Genomic DNA, 22,876 nt, shown 5'->3' with positions numbered 1-22,876 from the left:
CACACAGGAGCATCATCTCCCTCCAAGATCCTTAGCCAGACAGAACTCGGGCAGCAAAACAACTTCAGAAAACCTACTGTCGTGGCTTCTCCCTAATGTAGTTTTTGGCATCCAGCTCCAGATAGAAATAAAAAAATAAATAAATAACTGGCAGGAGTGGGATAAACAGGATGAAGCTTTTTTCCTCAGACAAAATAAACTCCTGAAATATGCTTATTTTTAGACTCATCAATTTAATAACTTATTTATTAGACAGCATAACCAAATAAACAACCTGTATGTAGTAAAGCTGTAAATACAAATATGTGCATTACATATTAGGAAGCAAAAAAAATAACACATATGCATGTATTTTTCTATCTCGGAAGGGCGATATTGTCCCCTAATGAAGTTTGCTGCTTGTCTGAAATTGAACGGTAGGTTTAAAAAATTAGGGACAGAGGACTAATTCACTAAGGGCAGTAAAACACAGAAGAAAAACATCTGCTAGCATCCTACTGCTTGCATCATCAGCATTAATAAACAACACTCATACGTAGAAGGTTGTCTCCTAATCACAGAGGCAAAATACACAAGTGTTTTTTGGTTGATATTTCTTGATTTTTCTTTTCCTAACAAAATAAAATAGCATGTTAATTTAAATTAAATTCTGTACCTTATTATGCTGTCCACCTAAGGCCAGTAAAACTTAGACTCTTCATCAAACTATATATTTTTTGCACTTCTATCATCCTCACAGAGTTTCTTATTTGAAAATGGAATCCAATGCTTCCCCATGCTCACATGGATCTTAGAAAAAATTGATGCTATATTGAAATGTCAGTTTCTTTTATGTCCATGTTCACTGATTGAAGTATTGGATTGGGACTTGACCATATCAATGATTATATGTGATGAAAGCAGATTGCCTATCCATAAAGCCTTTTTAATGCTATCTTTTTCACATATCTCCCCCCAAAATCTTCTTGTGTGAAAAATACATATATAGAAATTGAAATGTACTTAAGTGTGCAATTTCCATCTAGACCCATAGCTAGATCTGCATACGAGAGTGTGCATTTGAGTGTGTGTTTTCAAGAGGCACGGTGTGGATCTCTTTTCCCCGAGGCCTTGAACCTTGGTCTTTACTTCCACACCTAGTGGGAGTTGGGAAACGATGCGAAGGGAGAAGAACAAGCCAGACATCAAACCCATTTATTCTGAATCTTAAATTATGACTTTTTATCATCAATATTTTGGTTACATTGTGACACAAAGGACAAAGTAACATCCGCTGTGAGGTCTCTTCTTCGATTGCTTTGGGATTTAGTAACATTTCCTTGGCATATGCATCCTGCACCCATTGACTCCCAGCTGTATTGTAATACTATTGTTGTACAAGGGGCCAAAGAAGAAGGATTTGCAAAACTGCTCCCAGGGTGCCTCCGCCAATACCTATAACCACTGTGACTTGCAGGTGGCTTCTCGCCAGGTGTCCGCGGGGAGTGTCAACACCTCTTTCCTTGGCAGATCAGAGGAGGATCCTGAGGGAGACTGGCTGGTCCTGTTGGCTTTGAAGCACCTGATCCTGGTGTGCTGGCACAGAGGTGGGTGCAAATAGACGGAGACAGGCTGCTGGGAAGACCCAGGTACACTGGACCAAGAAAGCGTGTGTGTAGGAGACTTGGTCATTACAGCTTCCGTCCTCATCAGACGTGATTCAGGCCACCCAGGAACATCAAGTTCTTAAAGTATTCCAGAGCATTAAAAAAAGAAAAGAAAAGAAAAGAAATTCCAGCTTGTTGGTTCTAAAGGTGCGTCTGAGAGAATCTCTTGGAAAGAAGAAGCAGAATCGTCCATCTGTTATTTGTACTTTGATATACAGGTACCTTCTGTTTGGTTTGTTCTCAACCAAAACAAAATACATAGGCATTCTTTGTGTTGTTTTGTTTGGTCTCATTCAAGAATTCAACATACATTTGTCTCCCCATCCCAGCACAAAAAAAAAAAAAAAAAAAGAAGTAGGGGCAAGGAGGGAGAGCTGAATGTGGAAAGAAAAGTAAAGCTTTTCCAGGAAAACAAAACAAAACAAAAAAACCACATACGCACACACACAAACAATACAAAGCAAAAGTCGAGGTCCAATCGTGCAAAATTTGCTTCTCCGGATAAAGCACTTCTTGACAGATTCACAATGTCCCCTTCCCCCTCCCGAGGCCTCCCGTCCACCCTGGGGGAAAATACAGAATGAAAGTGAAGCCATTCTTTTTCTTTAAGGCTGAACAGACACACAAAGAACACATTTCAAGGACTATCCGGCGGGTGGCGATTTGCAGGGCTCCTGCTCTGAGCCCTGCCTGCGACCTGCCATCCATCCTGGGGTCAGCGGCACTCCTCATGTGGGGGCAACAATACAACGGACAAACAAAAGAAGAAAAGTCAATGGTCCCCACAATAAGATCCAATATTGACTTTACAATCACAGGTACAAATTGCTCAAATCGATAATTTCATTTCTCCTTCAGACCTTGTCGTCTAAAACTAATTAGAAGCCAGGTTCCCGAGGAATGGTCAATATTCAAAGAAAATACTGGAGATTTAGAAGGAAATCATTCTTCTACCTCAACCGTCTGACGGAGGTGGGAAATAAGTGGTCCTATTCTGGCAAGTTCAGGGAGTTGAGGAAGGGCAGATTCCTGGGTCCAGATCACAATTTGTCCCACCGTCTGGGGGCTCTGTGTTTATAGAGGAAAAACCAAAAAGCCCGAGAACGTGGAGTACTTCCAGCCGCCCATGAGGTTCCCCCTCTCCAGTTTGAGATGCACTTTGTCTTCCCTTTCCATCAGCAGCAGGACCCCGTTGCTGGCAGCTTCTCTGGTAACGTCCTGGTCTCCTGCAAAGGCTGAGATCACCGGGTAGCCGTTCTGCATTAAACTGACCTGCAGTGCAGAGGGTAAAGCTCAGCAGACCATGCAGGACCCCACGGGCACACACTCGTTCTCTGCCCCCCCCACGCCCCCTGCCCTTTCCACAGAGCCACCCCAAGGGCTTGGCCCAGAAGATGTGACAGCTTCCGTGCTGGAGGCCCCGGGGTCAGCCCACTCCCTGGTCGGCCCAGATGCACAGAGGGTATGACAGGATCTGCAGCCATGGGGCGACAGCAGTCCGAAGCTGAAAGGGTCCACACAGCCTCAGAGCTACCCACCTGGATGGTTTGTCTGTTGTACACTTTGACCACGTGGAAGCTGAAGCTATAAATCCCTTTTCTCGGGGCTACAAATATACTGGAGGCAAGATCGAAATGGTTGCCAATGTTTACTAACACCTGAAAAAGAAGAGGGAATACAGCACAAACATAGCAAGGCCCTCTTCAGCATCTGTTTTACTCAGACTGGCAAAATCACCAACATGGGTGCCTCCAAGGGCCGCAGAGCAGCACGGGACACCCCAGGCAGGGGGCCAAACCTGCCCCCCATGCGGGGGGCTGCGGGGGGCGGGGGCTGGTGGTAAAATACCCTATGCCCAGAGGGATTTGAGAAGAATCCAAATGGATTGTAATTAACAAAGGTGTTGAAAAGTGTATCTTATGTATGCATTCAAAAAGTGGGTGCAAATTTTCCACGTTGGGGGAAGGCAGAGAAAAAGGAATAGAAGACAATGGGCGCCTGGGTGGCTCAGATGGTTGAGCGTCTGCCTTCGGCTCAGGTCATGATCCCAGGGTCCTGGGATCGAGTCCCGCATCGGGCTCTCTGCTCCTTGGGAGCCTGCTTCTCCCTCTGCCTCTCTCTCTCTGTCTCTCATGAATAAATAAAAAAAAAAAAAAAAAAAAAGGAATAGAAGACAATAAGGTGGTCGGTAAACAAATGGAATTGAGTCTGTTCAGAGGTTTGTGGGATCCTGGGCTTTCCACGTGAAGTTTACTTTCACAAATAGAGTGCCACACCAGGCTGAATGGAGGGAACTAGACCAGGGCTAAGAGGCCAATTCAGGGAAATAACTTACATCAGCTCAAGCTTGGCCCTTGACTTCATGTGCTCCAGGAGAGAATGGACTGCGAGGGGTTTTTGTCGCCCTGTGTCCCCAGCCCCTGGCACCCTCCCTGGCAGCACACAGTAGGTGCTCAATCGCAGGTGCTGAGTGGAAGACCGGGTGGATGAACACTCGCTGCACCTGTTTCCTTCACTTTCCTCTGAGTAATGTGTTTGTTCCCTTGGCTGAGCTCTGATGTCATGCAAATAAGCTTGAATAAATGGAGTGGAGACAGCAGTTGGATACCCTGAGCTCAAACTACAGGAGCGTGCAAAGACTAATGACAAAATTAGCCGGAGGATGTGAGGTCACATGACCCTGCAGATGATTTTTCTCAAATGCAAGGGGGATGAGAGTGTTACAGTGTCACAAGCAGAATTTGCAGAGTGGAGGATCCCTCATGATGACCAATTCCCTGTCAGGTGTTTAAGGGAGAATTTGGTCACCTGTCTGGATTCCATCCCCACTTCTACTCACACACAAATGCACAACTCGATTACAATAATAAAATGACCCGCTTGGTGTTCTGGGCTTTTAAAGCAAACAGCCAGCAACAACAGAACCCTAGGTTAAGAATCCTGTCGTCTGCTCAGAAAATAAATTTCAACCGAATACCTCTTGCTGTTACTCCTTACACACTCATTGTAGCCGAATGACACACAATCCTCACAGCAATGTGCGATCTGCCCACGACAACCGCTGTCACCACTCGGGAAATAAGCCCGCACCAGCTTCTTCAAGGAGCTCAGGGCACCTTACTTCATTCCCTCTCGCCTGCAGGGCTCACACAGACACTCAGGGCTCTATTGTTCAGACCATAAGCTGCACAATGCCTGCTCTCCGTCTCTTTCAGCCTAGGCTCTCAGTCCACCTTACAAGGCTTTAAAAAAGAATAAAGCGTTCTCCCTCCTAGCCCTCGGAGCTGTTTCTTCCAATTCAACTACTTCAACTCTTTCCCATCGGTTTTAAATTCAGCAAACTGGTAAATTTAGGGCCTTGCTGTTGATGAAAGAACACCCAAGGAGCCCAGAAAAGCAGGTTTCACTTACTCCCTAACTGGGGAACCAGAAGAACAGCATTTTACCTGCCCTGCCATAGTTAGCTCATCTATAAAATTAGAATCTTACTACAACTTATCTTGCCCTATGTCACAGAGTTCTCTTGACACCCAAGTGAAATGATGGGAGGTAACTAATGATAACACGTGAAGAAGAAGGTATTAATAGAGTAAATAGAGAGCAAATACCCATCTTATTGTTCTCTGCTTTATCTGGCCATATTTAAAATCAATAGTTTTAGTTTAAAAAAAAACTGTTTAAAAACAGATGAAAAAGGGATTCCCCCAAAACCTCAAAACTTTAAGTAGTTAATCCTTAGCAAGGATTAAAATAAATTAATCCTCTGGCCTAAAAAGAGACAATGGTGTGTGTAGGTTTACCATCACTGAGGTGTGAGGATTGGTTAACAGAAAGGAAGTCAATTAAGTGTGGCCAGAAAGCCCAATACTCTGTTTTAGTGGGAAGCATGATGGCAAAAGGAAGGGACTGAGCAGGTAAAGCTTGGGAACCACTATAATGTTTTCAACTTGTTCCTGAAAAACAGAAACCAAGACGGGAGGGCACAAGAGGAAGGTCACAACCTCCAGTCCTGAGCCCAAAAACCCAGAGAAGGGATTGCCAAGGTCTGATCATTTATTGACCCTTCTGCTTTGAACCAAGTGGGTGAAGTTAAGTGGCCTAGGTTAAGTCTTTGATCCTTATTTTTTTAATCTATATAAACACACTATATATAATATTTATGTGTTGTATATATTTGTACATTACAGGATATATGTTGTATTTACTATCTATTCCATCTATATAATAGCACTCTATTTTGTTTTGAATTTATATAACCATCCCTGCTTTTGCCCCCCCACTCTTCCCGACATTTTTCTTGAAGATAAGCATCCTCTCCCCAGTCCATTCCAAAATAAGCAGTAGGCACTGATTTTCTGATCGTTGGTTGAGACCTTTGGAGAACCCCCTTTTGGGGTGTTTTCAATGCACTCAATCCCCAAGTTGGCCACCTGGATGACTGAAGCCCATCTACCACTAACGACAGCCCCCATCCCAGCGAAAAGTAAGATGTGCAGGTTCCTTTCGGGGAATGCATTTCAGATCCCTTAGTTTTAAAGGACTGTCGGGCATCCGAGCTGCTGGCGATAAAAAAGCTACAATGTGAACAAAGGGAAATGGTAAGGAGAGCTTCCTCGGAAAGGGAGAAAGGAGGAGGGCAGGGCGGAGCAGAGAGCGGGGAGAGCCTGGAGTCCCCAGCCCGCGCGCCCAGGCCCCCGCCCTCTCTACCCCGGGCGGGCGGCGAGGTGGCAGGCCGGCCGGCTGACCTGGTCGAAGTAGATGGTCATGGTGCGATTGCTCATCTCGGACGGCTCGTGGTTGGTGCTCCGCGTGGCGGAGAAGGCCACCTTGGCGCTTCCGGAGCGCACCGAGATGCCCAGGGAGGAGGTGACCGCGCCGTCCGCCGACGGGCTCGAGTCGCACACCACCAGGCACTTGCCCTCCAGCACAATGGGCTCCGTGTCGTTCTGCGCCCGCACCGGGCAGCCAGCCGGCAGCAGCACGAGCAGCAGGGCCAGCGCCGCCCCCAGGCAGGAGCCGCAGCCAGCCGGCTCGCGCAGCGCCCCCCGGCGCCCGGGCATGGTCAGCGGCGGCCCACGGGGGCCCCGGCCGGGCGCCGGCATCCGCGTTGGCAGGGGGGCGGGCGGCGCGCGGGGGCGACGGCCGACAGGGGCTGGAGGAGCGCCGGAGGGCGCGCAGGGCTGCGCGGGGCCGGGGAAGCCTCCTTTGGCCTCGGTGCCCTGCTCTGACGGTCAAGGCCGGGGTCGTCCTCAGAAGAAAGGCTCCAGCGGACCTGTCGGGGCAAAGAAGCCGAACGCTTAGACTGGGAGGCGAAGCTGTGGGGGGAGGCGGGCACGGGGAGCAGACGCCTGCAGCGCAAGGGCCCCTCTCCCTGGAGCCCACCCTCGTAGTCCCGCACACAGCCACCCCTTCCCGGGTTGGCACAACGGGTCCGAGGAACGCCCTGGCGCGCTGGGCAGGGCATCCCTGAGGACTCCCGGGTGGCGCGCGCCGGGGGTGCGATCAGGTAAGGGGCCCGAGGTTCTGCAGGGCCTCGGCCCTAAGGCACGGTCGGTGACCTCAGAGACGCCACCCCACCCCGGCCCATTCTGCAAAGGCGGAGAGGGGCTAAGATGCTGGCAAAGAGAGAAACTGCTCAAGGTTTGTCGCCTTCATTTTAGCGGCATTTTCTTCAAAGCCACACCAAGAAACCTTTTTCCGTTCTCTGCTTTCCCTTTCATCCTCTAGTTTTCCATCCTGGATATTTCTTCTTATTATTATTATTATTTTAAGCAGTCCACGTAGGTAAGATCGTATGCATTTTCCGCCCAAAAACAAATCCCAAGGAAGCTCCTTAGGGTGAATAAGATTAAGAGGAAAAAATAAAAAAAGAAGAGAGACTCTAAAACCAAACACCCACTTCCAACGTCCCCGCGGCCCGCGGCGAGCTCTTTGGAGAAGCCCCTGCGATCGCTCTCTCTGGCGCAGGACCAGAGGATTGCACCGATGAGCGTCCCGAGCTTGGCTTACTGTGCAGCTTTTGTTCCTAGACTCCGGCCCTTCCTCTCCGGCCTGGGAGGCAGCCCCGTGGCTTCCTGCTAACTTGAGCGCGCGTTCGCACTTTTCCCCGGCCCTCTCTTCTCCCACCAAACTAGACAGGCCATTTCAATACCCAGTCGGAGAAACGAAAAGCAAAGAAGCCGCTCCCCTCACCGCCCACAGCCTCCGTACAACTCCTCCAACAGTCTACCTAACAAGAGAGAAGTTGTTTCTCCAGGAGTAGCCTCTCCGCGGCCCCAGCACAAAATGATTTCGATATTCTCTCTCTTTCGCCCTCTCCAGAACGCAGACTCTCGAAGTTCCTCATTAAAACATACGCATGAATGCAATTAACGTGCGGATCGTGGAGGACAGGCTTGGGTTGGGGTTACCTGGAACATCCATGATGAGCGAGCAGCGCTGTCCGCGAAGTTGTTCTGCTTAAAGAAGATGAGGGGAGCTGGCGGGAGGAGACTCGGAGCGCAGCCCTTCTCCCAGCGCCTGGCCAATAACCGCGCCGCCCCGCCCTGCCCCTTTCCCGCGACGGCCCGCGCCCGCTCCGGGTACGCCCCACGCCGCGCACCCTGGTGTCTCGCGCCGCGCCCAGAACCCGCACGCCGGGTACCCTTAGCGCGCCGCGCCTGGCCTCGGGTCCGCATGCCCCGCGCCCAGCATCGCAGCGCGCGGGGCCCGGCGCCCGCACTCCCAGGGTCCCGCTCCGCGCAGCTCCTCCGCCCCTCGCGCCCTGCACCGCGCAGCGCCCGGAACCCGCACACCCCGCGCCCTGCGCAGCGCCCCGCGCTTCGCACCGGTCATGTTCCAGGCCCCGCACCGGTTCTGCACCGCACCCCGGCCCACAGTCTAGGAGGGCCCTTCGCGCGCAGCGCGCCCGCAGCGTGTCTGTCTCTGCCGGGCCCCTCAATCCCGGCCTCTCCTCTAGTCTCCGGACGGCACAGCCATCGCGATCGCGCGGAGGACTGCGCGCACTGCCCCCTCCCGGGCTCGGCACCCGCTCTCCGCACCCCCGCTGCACCCTGCACCGCCCAGGTCCGGCTCTCACCCAAACACCCAGGGCGAATTCCTCCCAGACGCCTCGCTTTTAATAATTAGGCACCCTCAAAGCACCGCTCGCGCCTCTTCTTTTCGGTTCTTTCTTTTCTTTTCCAAATTCCCTCCAAGTCTTACTCCTCAATAGAGTGACTACTTTCATAATTAAGGGGTAAAGCAGTTTTCTTTAAAAATAAAAATAAAAGGAATGGACTGGAGAGAAAAAGCTTGGGATTTTAATGGCTTAAATGCTGTAGTTCCGGAATCTTCAGTTTGGGAAATGTCAGATTTTGGCAGGGATTAAAGAGGCGCCTCCGCCCGGGTTTATGTTTCTGCGCCTCTGAACCTCGGGGCTCCTGGAGCGCATGGGCACACGCGCTTATTTATTAAAATGCCTACTCTGAGCTCTAACGACCTGGGGAGACGCGCTGGTTTCCCAGCTGCGCCCAGAGCGCGGGCGAGAAGCGCAAGCACGGACGTGGGGCGCCACCTACGGGCGCTGGGGCCTCCCTGCCGCAGGCTGCGGGCGAGCAAGCTCCGCGGGGGCGGCGGAGGCCAGGGGACAAGGATGCGGCTTGCTGATGGTCTTCTCTGACCCAAAAGAGCAGTCCGGTCCTCTGCAAAAATGTAACGGCCATCAACGATCTTTCCGGTATCCTTCAATACCCTCGCTCTGACAAAACAAGCGGTGCTCTTGCTTTTACAGATCTTCGCTGCTCTAACAAGCGACTCTGCCAGGATGATGGATGCTGCAGTCAGTTTATCACTGGTTATCACTGTCCGCAAAACGTTTGCACAGACCACTGAGCAGTATAGTCTGTGCCTCCCTGAAACCATACTTAAATGTACGCTCTCCTACGACCTGACGTTTAAAAAAAAAATTGTTAAAAAAAATACGTAGCGCTTTTGACTTGCATAAGGTGCCTTTGCCGACAGGTTGATCAAAAATAAACTGTAAGAAAAAAATAAAAAATAAAAATAAAAAAATAAACTGTAAGTCGGCCAATGCTGTTCATAAGAACAGAGCAAAAGTATTTCTTATTCCTCCAGACTTCATACCTGACCCTCTTTTGTTTGAAGGTTTCAGCCAGTGTTCTGGTTCCACTCTATAAACTGGGTCTTTTCGGGTAGGGGGTTTTCAAAGCTGTATTTCCCAGAGGCTCTCACGTGGCTTTTCTCCCTACTTAGAATTGACAAGGCCTCCTATCTGAGCAATGAGATTAAATTCATTTCCAATCAGTTTAACCGAAATGGATGTGTGGGAAGATGGGGCAAAGTAAAACAGAATTGCATATGATTACATGAGACAAAATATTTAGTATGGTTGTAAAAATGTGATGAAAAGAACTTCTGAGCCAAATGTTTTCTAACTAAACATACAAAATAGTAAAAGTATAAAACATCCCCCAAGCCTATTATCCTCCTAAGGATATTAGATGAAAATTAAGTACTTAATTTCAACATTTTTATAACTAGTGAGTCAGATGTACAGGGCTTTGTTGGGAAACTTTTTCAAAGCAATCATATTTTGCTGCCTTTTTTTTTTTTTAGCTTAACAGTGGAAATTGTTAATTCTTACTTTCAGTTACTCATTTCAGTATTGCATCGATTTGACAATTTCTTATTGTCAAAATAAGCACAACTCTGCCATCCCGTCTATAGAGAAGACTGATTTGTGCACAAGAATAAATAGCAAAGGACACTAAGTCTATGAAGAAATGTGAGACACAGACTGATAATTAGACCAATTTGGGGATGCTAATTAAGTAGCAATACCTCTCACACATCTGTAAACCTTTAAATAACAACTCTATTAAGCAACTGTCTTAAATGTGCCTTAAGCATTTCTTTTGACTAATGCAAATGCAAACACGCATGAACGAAATTATTATCATCACCTTTGCGGGGAATAAAACCAAAGCTCTTTTCCATGTGGCAATAAAACTATTTAAATTCTATAAATCAAGAAACCCTTAATATGTAGTGAGCTAAATCATGGACTTAGAACAGGAAGCATTCTTATATAATGGGGAAGAAAACAGGTTAGGCTTAAATTTAGGCTTGAGGCTTTTTTTTAAGAGAAAGTCATTGTGACAAGCACCCGATTGACAGAGAAATGGAATATTATTCATTCACTGATTGATTGTTCTATCTATAAGGAGACATTTAGGTTGTCTCCTTACAGATTGTGATGGAATTGTAGCCCATAAACATGCTTAGAAAGATTTTCAGAATATAACCTAGATGTAAAGTGAAAATGTCTTCTGATTATTGCAGGAATTGCTTCTGTTCCATTTCCATGTTCCTAGAACTTGCTACTAGAACAGTGGTAGAGTCTTTTCTCTTTAAATGTAGGGACATCCCCATCCACAATAACGATGCTGACAAGGTCATTTACTGAGCATCAGTTATGTCTCAAAAATTGCGCCTTGTCTTTTATCTATGATTTAGAATACAGTTTAACACCCAGATCACCCTGTGGTAGACAGATGGCCACATAGAGCTTAAGAGAAAAGTATTCGAATGTTTTTTGTTTTTTGTTTTTAAAAAGAGTTGGGGGAGAGGGCTAGGACAATTCAAGTTCCCTTCCTTTCATTTGTCCTAAATATTTATCTCTAATAGAACTTAAAATTGATTTCTTTGGATAAAAATCCATCACTGAAATACATCTTTAGCATGCATTATAGTCTTTTCTTGCTTCTTTAAGCTAATATCAATATTTATGATTGTATTCTAAGGATGTGAAAAATATGATCCGCTATGTATTTCATACTATTGAATGTCAACGCTGTGTACATTCCTTTAAAAAATAAACATGTAAGCATTAATAAGCAAAAATTAGTTTTGTTTTTATTTTAACTTTAAGAATAATTGGCCAATATAATTGTATATATTTGAAGTGTACTTGGTGATGATTGGATATACATATACATTATAGAATTATTACCAAGAACAAGATAATTAGCACATTCATCACCTCACATAGTTAAGAGAGTTCTTTCTTTTTTATTTATGTGATGACAATGCTTAGGAGATCTACTTGCAGCAACTTTCAAGTATACAAACCGTATCATTAACTAGTCATCATGCTGTACATTAGATCCTCAGAACTTATTCTTATTACAGAAATTGGATACCCTTTGACCTACATCACCCTTTTCCCCCTCCCCTCAGCCCCTGCCAGCAACCATCCTATTTTCTATTTCTAGATTCCACATATAAGTGATATCATGCACTGTTGTCTTTTTCTGTATGACTTATTTCACTTAGCATAATGCCTTCTAGATTCATCCATTTTTGTCACAAATGGCAGGATTTCCTCCCTTTTTGGCTGGGTACTAGTCCATTATGTATATATACCACACTTTGTTTATCTATTTATCCATTGACAGACACATAGGTTGTTTCCATACCTTGGCTACATTGTTTCCATACCTTGGCTATAGAGAATAACACTGCAATGAACATGAGAATGCATCTCTTGGAGATACTGATTTCATTTCCTTCAGATAGATTTATACCCAAGAATGGGTTTGCTGCATTATAGGTCATTCTATGTTTACGTTACTGAAAATACAAATATCTAAAAACTTTTGTAAATATATTTCCAATGTGGTTATTAAGATGTGGAAAATAAATAATAACTCTAAATATTGCATTCTTTAAATTATATGTGCTAAATTGTTTAAATATCCAAGTTTGTATTTATCAATGTAGTTATAAACAGTATTGAAATATGTATTAACTCCAACATGTATAACAGCAATGAAAAAGTATAAATACTCCATGTTATGTGGGCACTTTGATAAATTAGCAACATAAAAAAAAAAACTTTAAAAATTGAAACCAGTTCTCATTCAGTTCAAGAATTGTCAAAGGAACAATTGGTTTGTAATTGTTGACTGGAATTAGTAAATAATCATAATAATCCAGTCAAATTAGCTAAGAATTCTTTGACAGTTAAAAATTCCAGATTAGCTGAATTCAAGTCAATTAAGACCGTGCATTATGCAGTCATAGTAAACTAAACCAATTACCTCTGCCATTCAAAGAACATGCTTAACTGTTTTCAAAAACCATATAGCAACTATTTTTTCTGATATACATTTCAACATTCATTAAATATTCTTTAAAAACATGATTTTTAATTTTGTTTTTATTGGGGCACCTGGGTGGCTCAGTTGGTTAAGCAACTGCCTTCGGCTCAGGTCATGATCCTGGAGTCCCTGGATCGAGTCCCGCATCGGGCTCCCTGCTTGGCAGGGAGTCTGCTTCTCCCTCTGACCCTCCTCCCTCTCATGCTCTCTGTCTCTCATTCTCTCTGTCTCAAATAAATAAAAATTTAAAAAAAAATCTTAAAAAAAAAATTTTGTTTTTATTAACAGACTGATAAAATATAGAGCAACTTCTGGCCCCACATACTATTTCTACAACATTGCAAAATGAACATATTACATTATAAAGTAATCCTTTTTTCACTTTACAATGCCTTTGAAACTTAAAAAATAAGTCTAGACATTTATTTGGGGGTAAATATTAGAGTGTATGAGACTTTATGAGGCAAGAGTATTGAAAACATACAAAGTGATCTAGTCTCTTGTCACTCCAATGTCACATGCTACTTGATTCTTAATAAGGCATAGCTTAAAATCGGTATATAAGGCAAGTTAGCAACTTGATGGACTTCTAATACTTGAAATAAGGCATATCAGCAGAGAAAAACTATTGGTTAGAAATCAATCTTTTTTCGGCTATGTCTCATTGTCTTACACAATCCTAAGATTTAATTTTTTCTATTTTATGATAGGAAATGTCGCTATTGCTTTACCAAATTGGGTCAAGTGCCTCATGTTAGTCATTTTAATCCTATCAAAACAAAATTCTTTATAAACAAGGACGCCGTTTGTCAACTCTTATTTCTCAATACAAGAAAGTATTACTAGAGGATACGTCCTTTGGCAAACTCTTGCTAAAACAAACAAAAAAATATCGAGTGGCTCAGAAGGTATAAAGAATCTTTAATATACACCTAAAGCACTTCCTAAAGTTTAATGTGAGCACTCTTTCTTGTAGTGTAATTATAGAACTTTTATTTTTGGAATGAACTACATGGCTCTTTATATTCAGAATATTTTGAGTACGTGCAATAAACATGAATCATATATTTTTACTAGAAACCAATTTCAAAATAAGAACATGAATGATTTAAGAAAAAACAAAACTTTGCTCTTGTACTTTCATAAATAGTCTATGAGGTTATCGGTCAATGTGTATTTTTCTCTCACATGTTCCCCTATAAGAATAAATTATAAAGGCATGTTGTATTTGTAGGTGTTCAATAATGTTTTAAGTCCAAAAGTATTGTAAACACTTTTAAGAATATGAGGCATGTAACCATGTTAGCTTTTTTTTTTTTTTAAGATTTTTATTTATTTGACAGAGAGAGACACAATGAGAGGGGGACTGGAGGGGGAGTGGGAGAGGGAGAGGGAGAAGCAGGCTTCCAGCTGAGCAGGGAGCCCAATGAGAGGCTTGATCCCGGGACCCTGGGATCACAACCTGAGCTGAAGGCAGACGCTTAATGACTGAGCCACCCAGGCGCTCCCCATTTTAGCTTTCTGAAATGGATTTTATTTTCAAATTTTCATTTAATGTAGAGCCTTTGTTCTTCTCAGAGGACATGCCTACATCCTCAAAAAGCAACAAGGCAGAGAATATGATGGAATTAAGAGTGAAGAGTTGGTAGTTTAGGGAAGAACTGTCTGGTAGATTCTGTGTTTGAAGGTGTGAGACCTGAATATGAGACCAGTCTTTGCAGCTGGTGATTGAGAGTCAACAGATATCTTTTTTCTTTTTTCTTTTTTCTTTTTTTGGTGCAAAAAGGTGGTTTTATTAAAGCATGGGGACAGGACATCTGGGCAGAAAAAGCTGCTGCCCCAGGGTTTTAAGGCGTGGCTGATTTTATATTTTGGGGTTGGGGGAGGTAAGGAAAAGGGAAGTTTTCAAAAGGATTTTCATATGTTAAAGAGGACCTATAAGATATAAGTTAAGGGTGTTTTTCCCTCTAGCAAGGCATTAACATTAAGACAATTGGGAGCTTCCTGGAAGAATATCATACATATTCCACCCAGGAGTGGGGGTGGGGGGAGGTTGCAGGGTGTCAGCTTGTGCTTTGTCCTCAGCTAGCCAGTCTGCTCCCTCATCATTTCCCCCCTGAACAATTCTGACCCTTAAATCTTTAAGGTTGTTGAAGGTGGAAGGTCTCATCTTCTGTAACGTCTTCCTGCTGAATAGGGGAATAGAGATGTCCCTACTTATGGGTCAATATTGGTCAGTTGGGGAACATATAGGCGAGTTATGAAAGGGGAGGCACTGAATCCAACTTGGCCAACATACATGAACCTCCTTGAGTAGAAAGGATCATCTGTCAGTCGGAAGTTATGGCAGTGAAGGGGTCTCGGCACTAGGCAGGGAGACACCAGAAATGACAACAAAATAAGGTTAATATTATAATGAGAAAGAGAAATCTGAATAAAAGACCTTTGATAGTTGACCTTTGATAATTTTTCTCCAGTCCAGGAGTTTTTAAAGCAATCACTAAAGGAAAGAGATCATTTAAAGCACCAATTCAAGTATTCGTGTCAGTTAGAAACCCAGAAATATTTTTGTGGTAATCTGGAATGTATACACAGCATTCTGTTTTTATGATAGAGCAACTTCTACCTTGTGCAACAGTTAAAACACCTAATGCCATTCTATTTTGTAAAGCTGCTTCACGCATTTGTATTACTTTAGCATTTAATAGAGAAATGCTACTTCGAGTGTCATTTAGGGCTTTGACCATGTACTTATTAAGAGCTTCCATGTGCCAAACAGCATCCTCCAGTCTCAAAGAGGGGCAAAGATGGATGCTAGGTGGTCCTCCCAATGAGACACAGAACATGTCCACCACTGTTTTAAATTTGGAAGGTTGGCTGGGTTGGTAAAGGTTCTAATAAAACATCGTGCATCCAGGCAAAGCCCAGAGCACAGTGGCCTATCCAGGCCAGGGGAAGTCAGCAGATATCTCAATGAACTCTTGTCACCCTCTCGTACCCTGTCCGGCTAGGCTACCTGCCATCACCCTAGTGACCTGGGAATCAGACCATGTTATTATTGTGTCACTGCAACACACTGGACTATGAAAGGGAGTATTTCCGTCCAAAATAAAATAAATATAACTCAAACATTGCCTAGATCTGAAAATGGCCTCTTTTGTTGTGTTTCAAAAGCTATTGGATAGGGCGCCTGGGTGGCTCAGTTGGTTAAGCGACTGCCTTTGGCTCAGGTCATGATCCCAGGGTCCTGGGATCGAGACCTGCATCGGGCTCCCTGCTCCGTGGGAAGCCTGCTTCCCCCTCTCCCACTCCCCCTGCTTGTGTTCCCTCTCTCGTTGTGTCTCTCTCTGTCAAATAAATAAATAAACTCTTTAAAAAACAAACAAACAAACAAACAAAAAAAGCTATCGGAGAGGAGTAACTAATTATTTCATGCTTGATATTAACTGTTGATCTTGAGACTACTCTTTGGAAATAGACCCATCCTAACGGAATATTAAGAAGACATTCATGGGATTGCTATGTTTTAATACTGAGCAACTTGAAGGCTCATGTTTCATAGAATCGTGCCTTGACCAAGCTAAGAACAGTTGGTTATCTCTTAGGAGCCATTCTTCTGATGTCACCCACTACAAAAACTATTTTGTGCTGAGCAGAAGTTTTTAAGAGAAATATGTTTATCCTCTGCACGGCGATCGGAGTGCAGGAACTCATATATTTAAGAAACGTTTCTCCACCCGAAAGTGAATGAGGTGCTACTTGGTTATTTGAGAAAGCACAGAGGCTCCAACAGCTGATTCTATTTCTGATCGTGTACACGCAATATCTGTGTCCCATGGCTGTCCACTGCTCATCTCCTTCGTTCACTCTCCCACACTATGGAGATGTATATTAATAATGGATTGAGCTCACATCAGAAAAGGGGCTGGTGGTCATACAACACACATGGCAGCCAGTATTGGGTCTGGTGGTGTGACTATACCACGGTTCTGTTCCGTTATCGCCCGAGGAAGCCATTTTCTCAAGTTTGTCCCACTATATTCCATACACATTATTTCAGAAAGAAATCGCTGTTGTGTTAAAATCTTGCACAAAACTCTATTTTCTGCTTTTCTGAAAGCTCAATTTTGGCAAGACAACTTAAGGACAACTGAGGAAAACAGGAGAAACAGCTCTCTAAATGCATTTATAATTGATACCAAGGCACAGTTTATCATCCAGTGTAAGATTGTTCTATCAGGAGTTATTACTCCATAAATGTCATGATGGGGTTTCAGTTCGTGTGCATATCATCAGGTAAATTCTTACCCAAGATTGAAAGTTTTACAGTGTTTTTGGGGGAAATGGGTAGTAGCCCTTTGTTTCCTGAGTCCAGACGTGTTTGGTTTGCTAGCAGCAAAGACAGAGGGGCAGTGAGATCAGTATTTGGGTCTGCTAAGAACTGGTAGACATGGAAACCCTATAGACATAAACAAAAGCAAGCATTCTCCTGGTTGTGACATCAAAATATTCTTCTTTGTATGAAGCTTGGGCTTTATTTACTCATCATCAGAGTACTTGCGAGTTAAAAATTAACTTTAAAATACGCAAAATGTAAAACAAAATTTATCGCTTGCCAGGTTGACTAGATAAATCATCGTTCTGATTTCTCATGATAATCCATAAGGAAGTATATGGATTTCCTTTCAGGAGCCTCATCATTTCCAATAAGCATAAGCATTTGTTAAATTTCTAATATAGCTGAGGCACAGACTATATTGTATTATCATTTCTCCAGAGGAAATTCTAACCACGTAGGGAGGTAAGGAAGACACATTAATGAGTCCAAATGCAAAAATTCAGGAAAGTGCTGATTTCCTGTCAGTGCTGAGAAGTCAGAGGATGGAGAAAGGTTTGAGAGCTGACACTGTTATATGGGGTCCTGGGGAAGGTGGGCTTTGAAAAAAGAGACAGGTACTTTCATTCGTAAAGGGATACTCATAGTAAATGACCTAGACTCTGAACCTTAAACAAGTATATATATATTTTTTACTAGCTTTCAAAAACGCTGAAACAAAAAAGTTTGTATCATGAAAAATAGTAGAACATGAATTGCCTTACTTGTCAGAGAGGATTTTTGGTTTTGTTTTGTTTTTTTAATTCTTTCAAATCCTCTATATGCCTTTAGGAAGCTTTCAGTGAATATTGGGAATTAGATTAAGTTTTGGTTTAATTCATAATGTTATTTAAGATGTTCTGCACAGAATGGTTTTGAAATGTTGGACTGATACTAATATATTCCCTAATTTGTTTCTATGTATTAAATAACTCCCTAAAATGATACAGGGTTGTATTCATATCATCTTGTTCACATTTCTCTTATGGTGCTTATGGTGAGTCCTGCATTAGTATTACTTGTATTAAATATCTTGCCCACTCACAGATTGTTAATTTTTTGCAAAGAAGTACCATGACTTTTTTTGTCTTTCTATCAACACATCTAACACACATTTTTACCTGTTGGGAGTCCTACTTATATTTGTATATTGATAAATGGATTCATCTGCTCATTAAATAGCAATTTTAGGTAATTTTATCATATGTCTTCATGTGTACTTTTAGAAATTCCTAATGGGCAAAATGACTTAAATAAGTTAAAAAAAAATCAAAATTCTGACATTATTTATGAACTCATGCAGGAAAATTAGATTGAAGAGATAATGATTTTGTTAGTGGTGGTGTGGGTTTTTTTGTTTGGTTTGGTTTTAGTTTTGGTTTAAAGAGGTTTCAAACTTGTGTAGCCTGGTCCAGGAGACATTCTTGTACAACCGGAAGATGGACACACGCTTTACTACTGTGCCTGCATTTGTTACCACTCGTCTTTCTGAGAGGTCTGAAATAGAATTGAGTATCAGACAGCAGAATGGGCAGACCGAAAACTTCACAAAGTCTTCAGAACTGGAAGATCTGTCCTTCATGTGCCCTTCAAGTGCACATCACCACTAACCTCTATCCATCTTCACAGGACAGGACTGATGTTTGGGTCTCTATCCCCATATATCCGTGTGGCATGGCTTTCATAGAAACAGGAAAAAAGAATTGATCAACTAATAGTGCAACAATACTGAGGGTTTTCAGACACGTTCAGAACAAGACATTATGTGAGGGACACTGTGTATATAAAGCACATGTTAATCATAGAGGTTGATGTTAGTATAGCTCTTTACTTCATCAAATAAATAAATTGTCTTAACCTTGACTCACCTTTGACAACATGAAAGTTCAACCGACACTTTAAACTTAGAAGTGCAACAACTTTCTCTTTTATGATGTTGTGATTGTGCAACTGTGCCGACCTTTCATGTAAAAATCAACTATTGGTTTTGAGTTCTTTTTGGGGGTGGGGGGGCTTGTTATCCAGTTCCTGTGCTCTTATAACCTTTCAGTGTTTTCTGAATTTCACTGCTTCTTAACATGTCTGTCAGAGAGAGGGATTTTTTTTTTTAATAGAAGAAAAAGATTTACACGAGATCATCATACAATAATCTGAAATTTTGTATTTCTTTTCAAAATGTATAAAAAATTCAGCACACTCCTTGCTTAAAAGCATGGTTTGAAACAACTTTTTCTATGATATGACTCTAACCATTTGGCAAAGGAAAAACGAGAGGGAGCACTAGTAAGATGTTGGGGAGAGAACCAGTGACACTACGTTCTCAGTTTCCATGAAAGATGCTGTGATGCTCATGGAAATTATGGGAAAAGAGTGCATGATGTGCAAGTAGAAAGACAATTAATAATATGATTAAAAATAATATCTTTCAGGGCGCCTGGGTGGCTCAGTCTGGTAAATGTCTGCCTTCAGCTCAGGTCATGATCCCAGAGTCCTGGGATGGAGCTCCACATCAGAATCCCTGCTCAGAGGGGAGCCTGCTTCTCCCTCTCCCTCTACTGCTCCCCCTTCTCACTCACTCTCTCCCTCTCTCACTCAAATGAATAGATGAAAAATCTTTTAAAAAATAAATAAATAAAAGTAATACCTTTCCTAAATAAAAGAGGCTAGTGTCCTTGAGCTAAAGCCCCATCTTTTAGCCTGGAAATAAGCAGACATTGAATAAAGCTGATAAATTTATGATTAGACATAAAATTACCTTATTTAGACTTTGGGAAATAGTAGGGGAGGAAGGGAAAAAAACAAAAATTGTTTTAAGAAATTACTACAGGCACTAGGCTGACGTAGACAAGTAGCTGGTATCATTTTATGTAATCCTGTGTGCTTTGGTGTGTTGTAATTTACGGCCATGTGACTACATAACTTTGGACTTCATTTTTATTAAAAGACATGAAATACATTTTCTTAATGTATTATTTTCTGACATACGTGCAAAGGGACAGTGAGGAGAACAGATTGGGTTCTAGAGATTCTCTCTACAGAAGCAGAAAGGGGGGACTCACTCAGGAGGACAGAGAGGGGAAAGTGTGCCTTGGTGCTCATTCTCTGTAATTGACATTTTCATTTAGAAAAAAACAGCATGGATGTCAGGGCCAGTGTAGGGTCCCCCCCCCACTTCCCTCAAGGGGTTCAAAATTGAAACAAGCATGTGACAGAAGAAGCTACCAACTTCCTTTTATAGGCATCAAGGGCAAATAAGAAAGCTAGCCCAAGAAAAATAATAAGGGATCAGAACAAACAAGGTGTTGTAAATGGACTACCAATTTTCAACCCTGTGTGTGTGTTTTAGGGAAGGTTCAAGCAATAAAAATGTAATTTTAATAGATAAATGAAAAGAAAATATATTTTAGCGATATAAAGCTCAGATAAATCTTTGTTTGGATAATTTCAGTAACAACAGCTAACTTACCACCTGGTGGATATATGATCCAACTGTGTGAAAACTTCCTAATCTAGGCCATGGGATTTGAGTTACAGTGGAAACATGCAGGCAGAATAGGGTTGCAGCCTATAATTCAAGCCTAGAAAGCCAACCCAGAATATGTAATTTGACTGCCCCAAAATCACACTATTAATTCTGATTGATGTTATAAACTCTAATAAAAGGTCTGGACTGGAGGAAATTTGAAATATTTGGCTAAAAAGAGATTTGAAGACAACTGTCAGATCCACTTTTTAGCTTTCTGCCTATCCCTCATTACCATGCCTCAGGGCAAACTGATTATGTCACTGGGGAAGCGCCTATCTCTGTAATGAAGAAATATTATAGCATCCTTTGGTTCTCAATCCTGCAGGGAAAGAATTAATAACTAATCACATAATCTCTTCTATAATTTATTCTTCATAATCCTTGGAGTATAACACGACTAAAATTGTAAAGGAAGTGAAAATCATGAGACTATTAATATTTGTTGTTTTCATTACACTCTTCTTATTTTGGTTTGACTGTGATGAAAGCCATCAATTTGAAATGTATTATAAAATTTGAAATCTATTATGCCTGATTTACCTAGCAGATATTCAAAAGAAAGTGACAAGAATAATTTTAAAGAGCAAAATAAACTCTTTTGTGAGCCTTTTGGACTTCTGCCAAAACGAAAGCAATAAAGAATATATATATAAAAAAAAAAGAGTTTGAGGATAATGATTTCCAAAGTTCCTTTCACTGGGGACATTTTTCCCTTTCCTTCCAAGTTTCAAGTGATGGAATTGAGTGGTGGAATTTAGAATTACTTCTTAGAAGTGGTTCATGTTAAAAAGTTGTTCCCATTAACTGAGTGTGTTAAAAGAAAAGATTGCCATTAAGAACTTTTGAGCTTAGATAATTCACCAACTAAGCAAAATTAAATGCCTTCAAAGAAAAAATAATAGGGAAAATGATAGGAACAAAAGTGACAAAATGTGAAATACGATATCTGAATTTTCCTAAGCTGAAATACCAGGCAGAGCATGGAATAAAAGTTAAATTATAAAAGGGAAAAATTATGAGGACTCATCTCTCACCACTGCAACCCCTATTCCTCCTCAATTTTGATTCAAACAAGAAAAAATAAAGGGTAAAAGGGGCATTTACATCCCTGAACCCTCTATTATTAAGTAGGAAAATGCTGTGTTTAAAATGGGGAGATACTTTTCTCTGAAGATGCCCCATTAGAGGTCACCATGGATGCCACACAACCACTTCCTGCTGTGTCCCAAACCTTTTACTGTGTTGTCGGCTCATGTGTGCAGTTGCAGGAAACTAGCTAGTTCTGGAGAAAAAAAAAAAACTATTATTAACGAATGTCAGGCACAGACATCATGAACACTTGTGTGTGTGTGTGTGTGTACAGATGTGGGTCATAATGAAGGAGGTATAAATATATTGTATGCATGTATAAATATCGTAATATATAAATACAATATTTTACAAAATCTGGAACCACATTTTACATTTCTATTTAATTTATCATGGGCACTTTTAAGAAGTCATTTAAGGAAATAAGCCTGCATGTTATAAGTTACTACAGTTTGGGGGTTGAGGCTTATTGCAGGGTAGCCCAGGACCCACTGGCTGGGACACATGTGCTGCCCAATTTGCTCTTTTCAACAAGCTAATAAATGTGGAATTTTTAAAAAAGATTTACTTATTTATTTGAGAGAGAGAGAGCACGAGCAGCGGGGAGGGGCAGAAGGAGAGAATCTCAAGCAGTCTCCCCACTGAGCTTGGAGCCGATGTGGGGCTCTATTTTACAACCCTGGGATCATGACCTGAGCTGAAATCAAGAGTTGGACACTTAACCTACTGAGACACCCAGGCGCCCCTACATGTGGAATTTTTATGCCAGTTGTAATGATGCAGACAAAAAGGGAAAAGAAAACATTTAGGGAGACTAACCTGTCCAGCAAATACCAGATCTGGCCTTACTACAATCAGTTTTCCAACTGTACCTCTGTGAATGTTCTACCACATGCGTGTGAGTTTCAATTCGTAATCATTACTATTCATTATTATCTTAGAAAGGAAGGAAGGAAGGAAGAAAAGAAAGAAAGGAGGAAAGAAAGAAAGAAAGAAAGAAAGAAAGAAAGAAAGAAAGAAAGAAAGAAAGGAAGGAAGGAAGGAAGGAAGGAAGGAAGGAAGGAAGGAAGGAAGGAAG

The 22,876-nt window shown here is 42.4% G+C and overlaps 1 protein-coding gene across 3 annotated transcripts; it reads right to left on the bottom strand.

Moving 5' to 3' along the window:
- Window positions 1-2,116: 2,116 nt before the first annotated feature.
- Window positions 2,117-8,652, bottom strand: CBLN2 (cerebellin 2 precursor). 3 transcript variants are annotated; one of them, XM_034995818.1, is made up of 5 exons: window positions 8,474-8,652; window positions 7,876-8,101; window positions 6,392-6,918; window positions 3,185-3,304; window positions 2,117-2,918 (listed from the first exon to the last, which is right to left on the bottom strand). In XM_034995818.1, exons 3-5 carry the CDS (start codon window positions 6,746-6,748, stop codon window positions 2,721-2,723), a joined length of 675 nt encoding a protein of 224 aa, XP_034851709.1. In that variant the 5' UTR covers window positions 6,749-6,918; window positions 7,876-8,101; window positions 8,474-8,652; the 3' UTR covers window positions 2,117-2,720. The 3 variants fall into 3 exon arrangements, with proteins under 3 accessions (XP_034851709.1, XP_034851707.1, XP_034851710.1); XM_034995816.1 differs by having other exon boundaries at window positions 8,057-8,101; XM_034995819.1 differs by lacking the exons at window positions 7,876-8,101; window positions 8,474-8,652 and adding an exon at window positions 7,546-7,846.
- Between the last annotated feature and the right edge of the window lie 14,224 nt (window positions 8,653-22,876).

This window comes from Mirounga leonina, unplaced genomic scaffold (genome assembly GCF_011800145.1).
Source record: "Mirounga leonina isolate KUSES-001 unplaced genomic scaffold, KU_Mleo_1.0 Mir_93, whole genome shotgun sequence".
Lineage (NCBI taxonomy): Eukaryota > Metazoa > Chordata > Mammalia > Carnivora > Phocidae > Mirounga > Mirounga leonina.
This window is presented reverse-complemented; position numbering and strand designations above follow the sequence as displayed.

Coding starts and splice junctions, on each gene's coding strand:
- CBLN2 (XM_034995818.1), bottom strand. CDS start 6,748: ATGCCGGCGCCCGGCCGGGGCCCCCGTGGGCCGCCGCTGACCATGCCC. Junction 3,305..6,391: donor TGACCATCTACTTCGACCAG/GTCAGCCGGCCG, acceptor CTTCTTTTTCAG/GTGTTAGTAAACATTGGCAA. Junction 2,919..3,184: donor ACAACAGACAAACCATCCAG/GTGGGTAGCTCT, acceptor TCTGCACTGCAG/GTCAGTTTAATGCAGAACGG.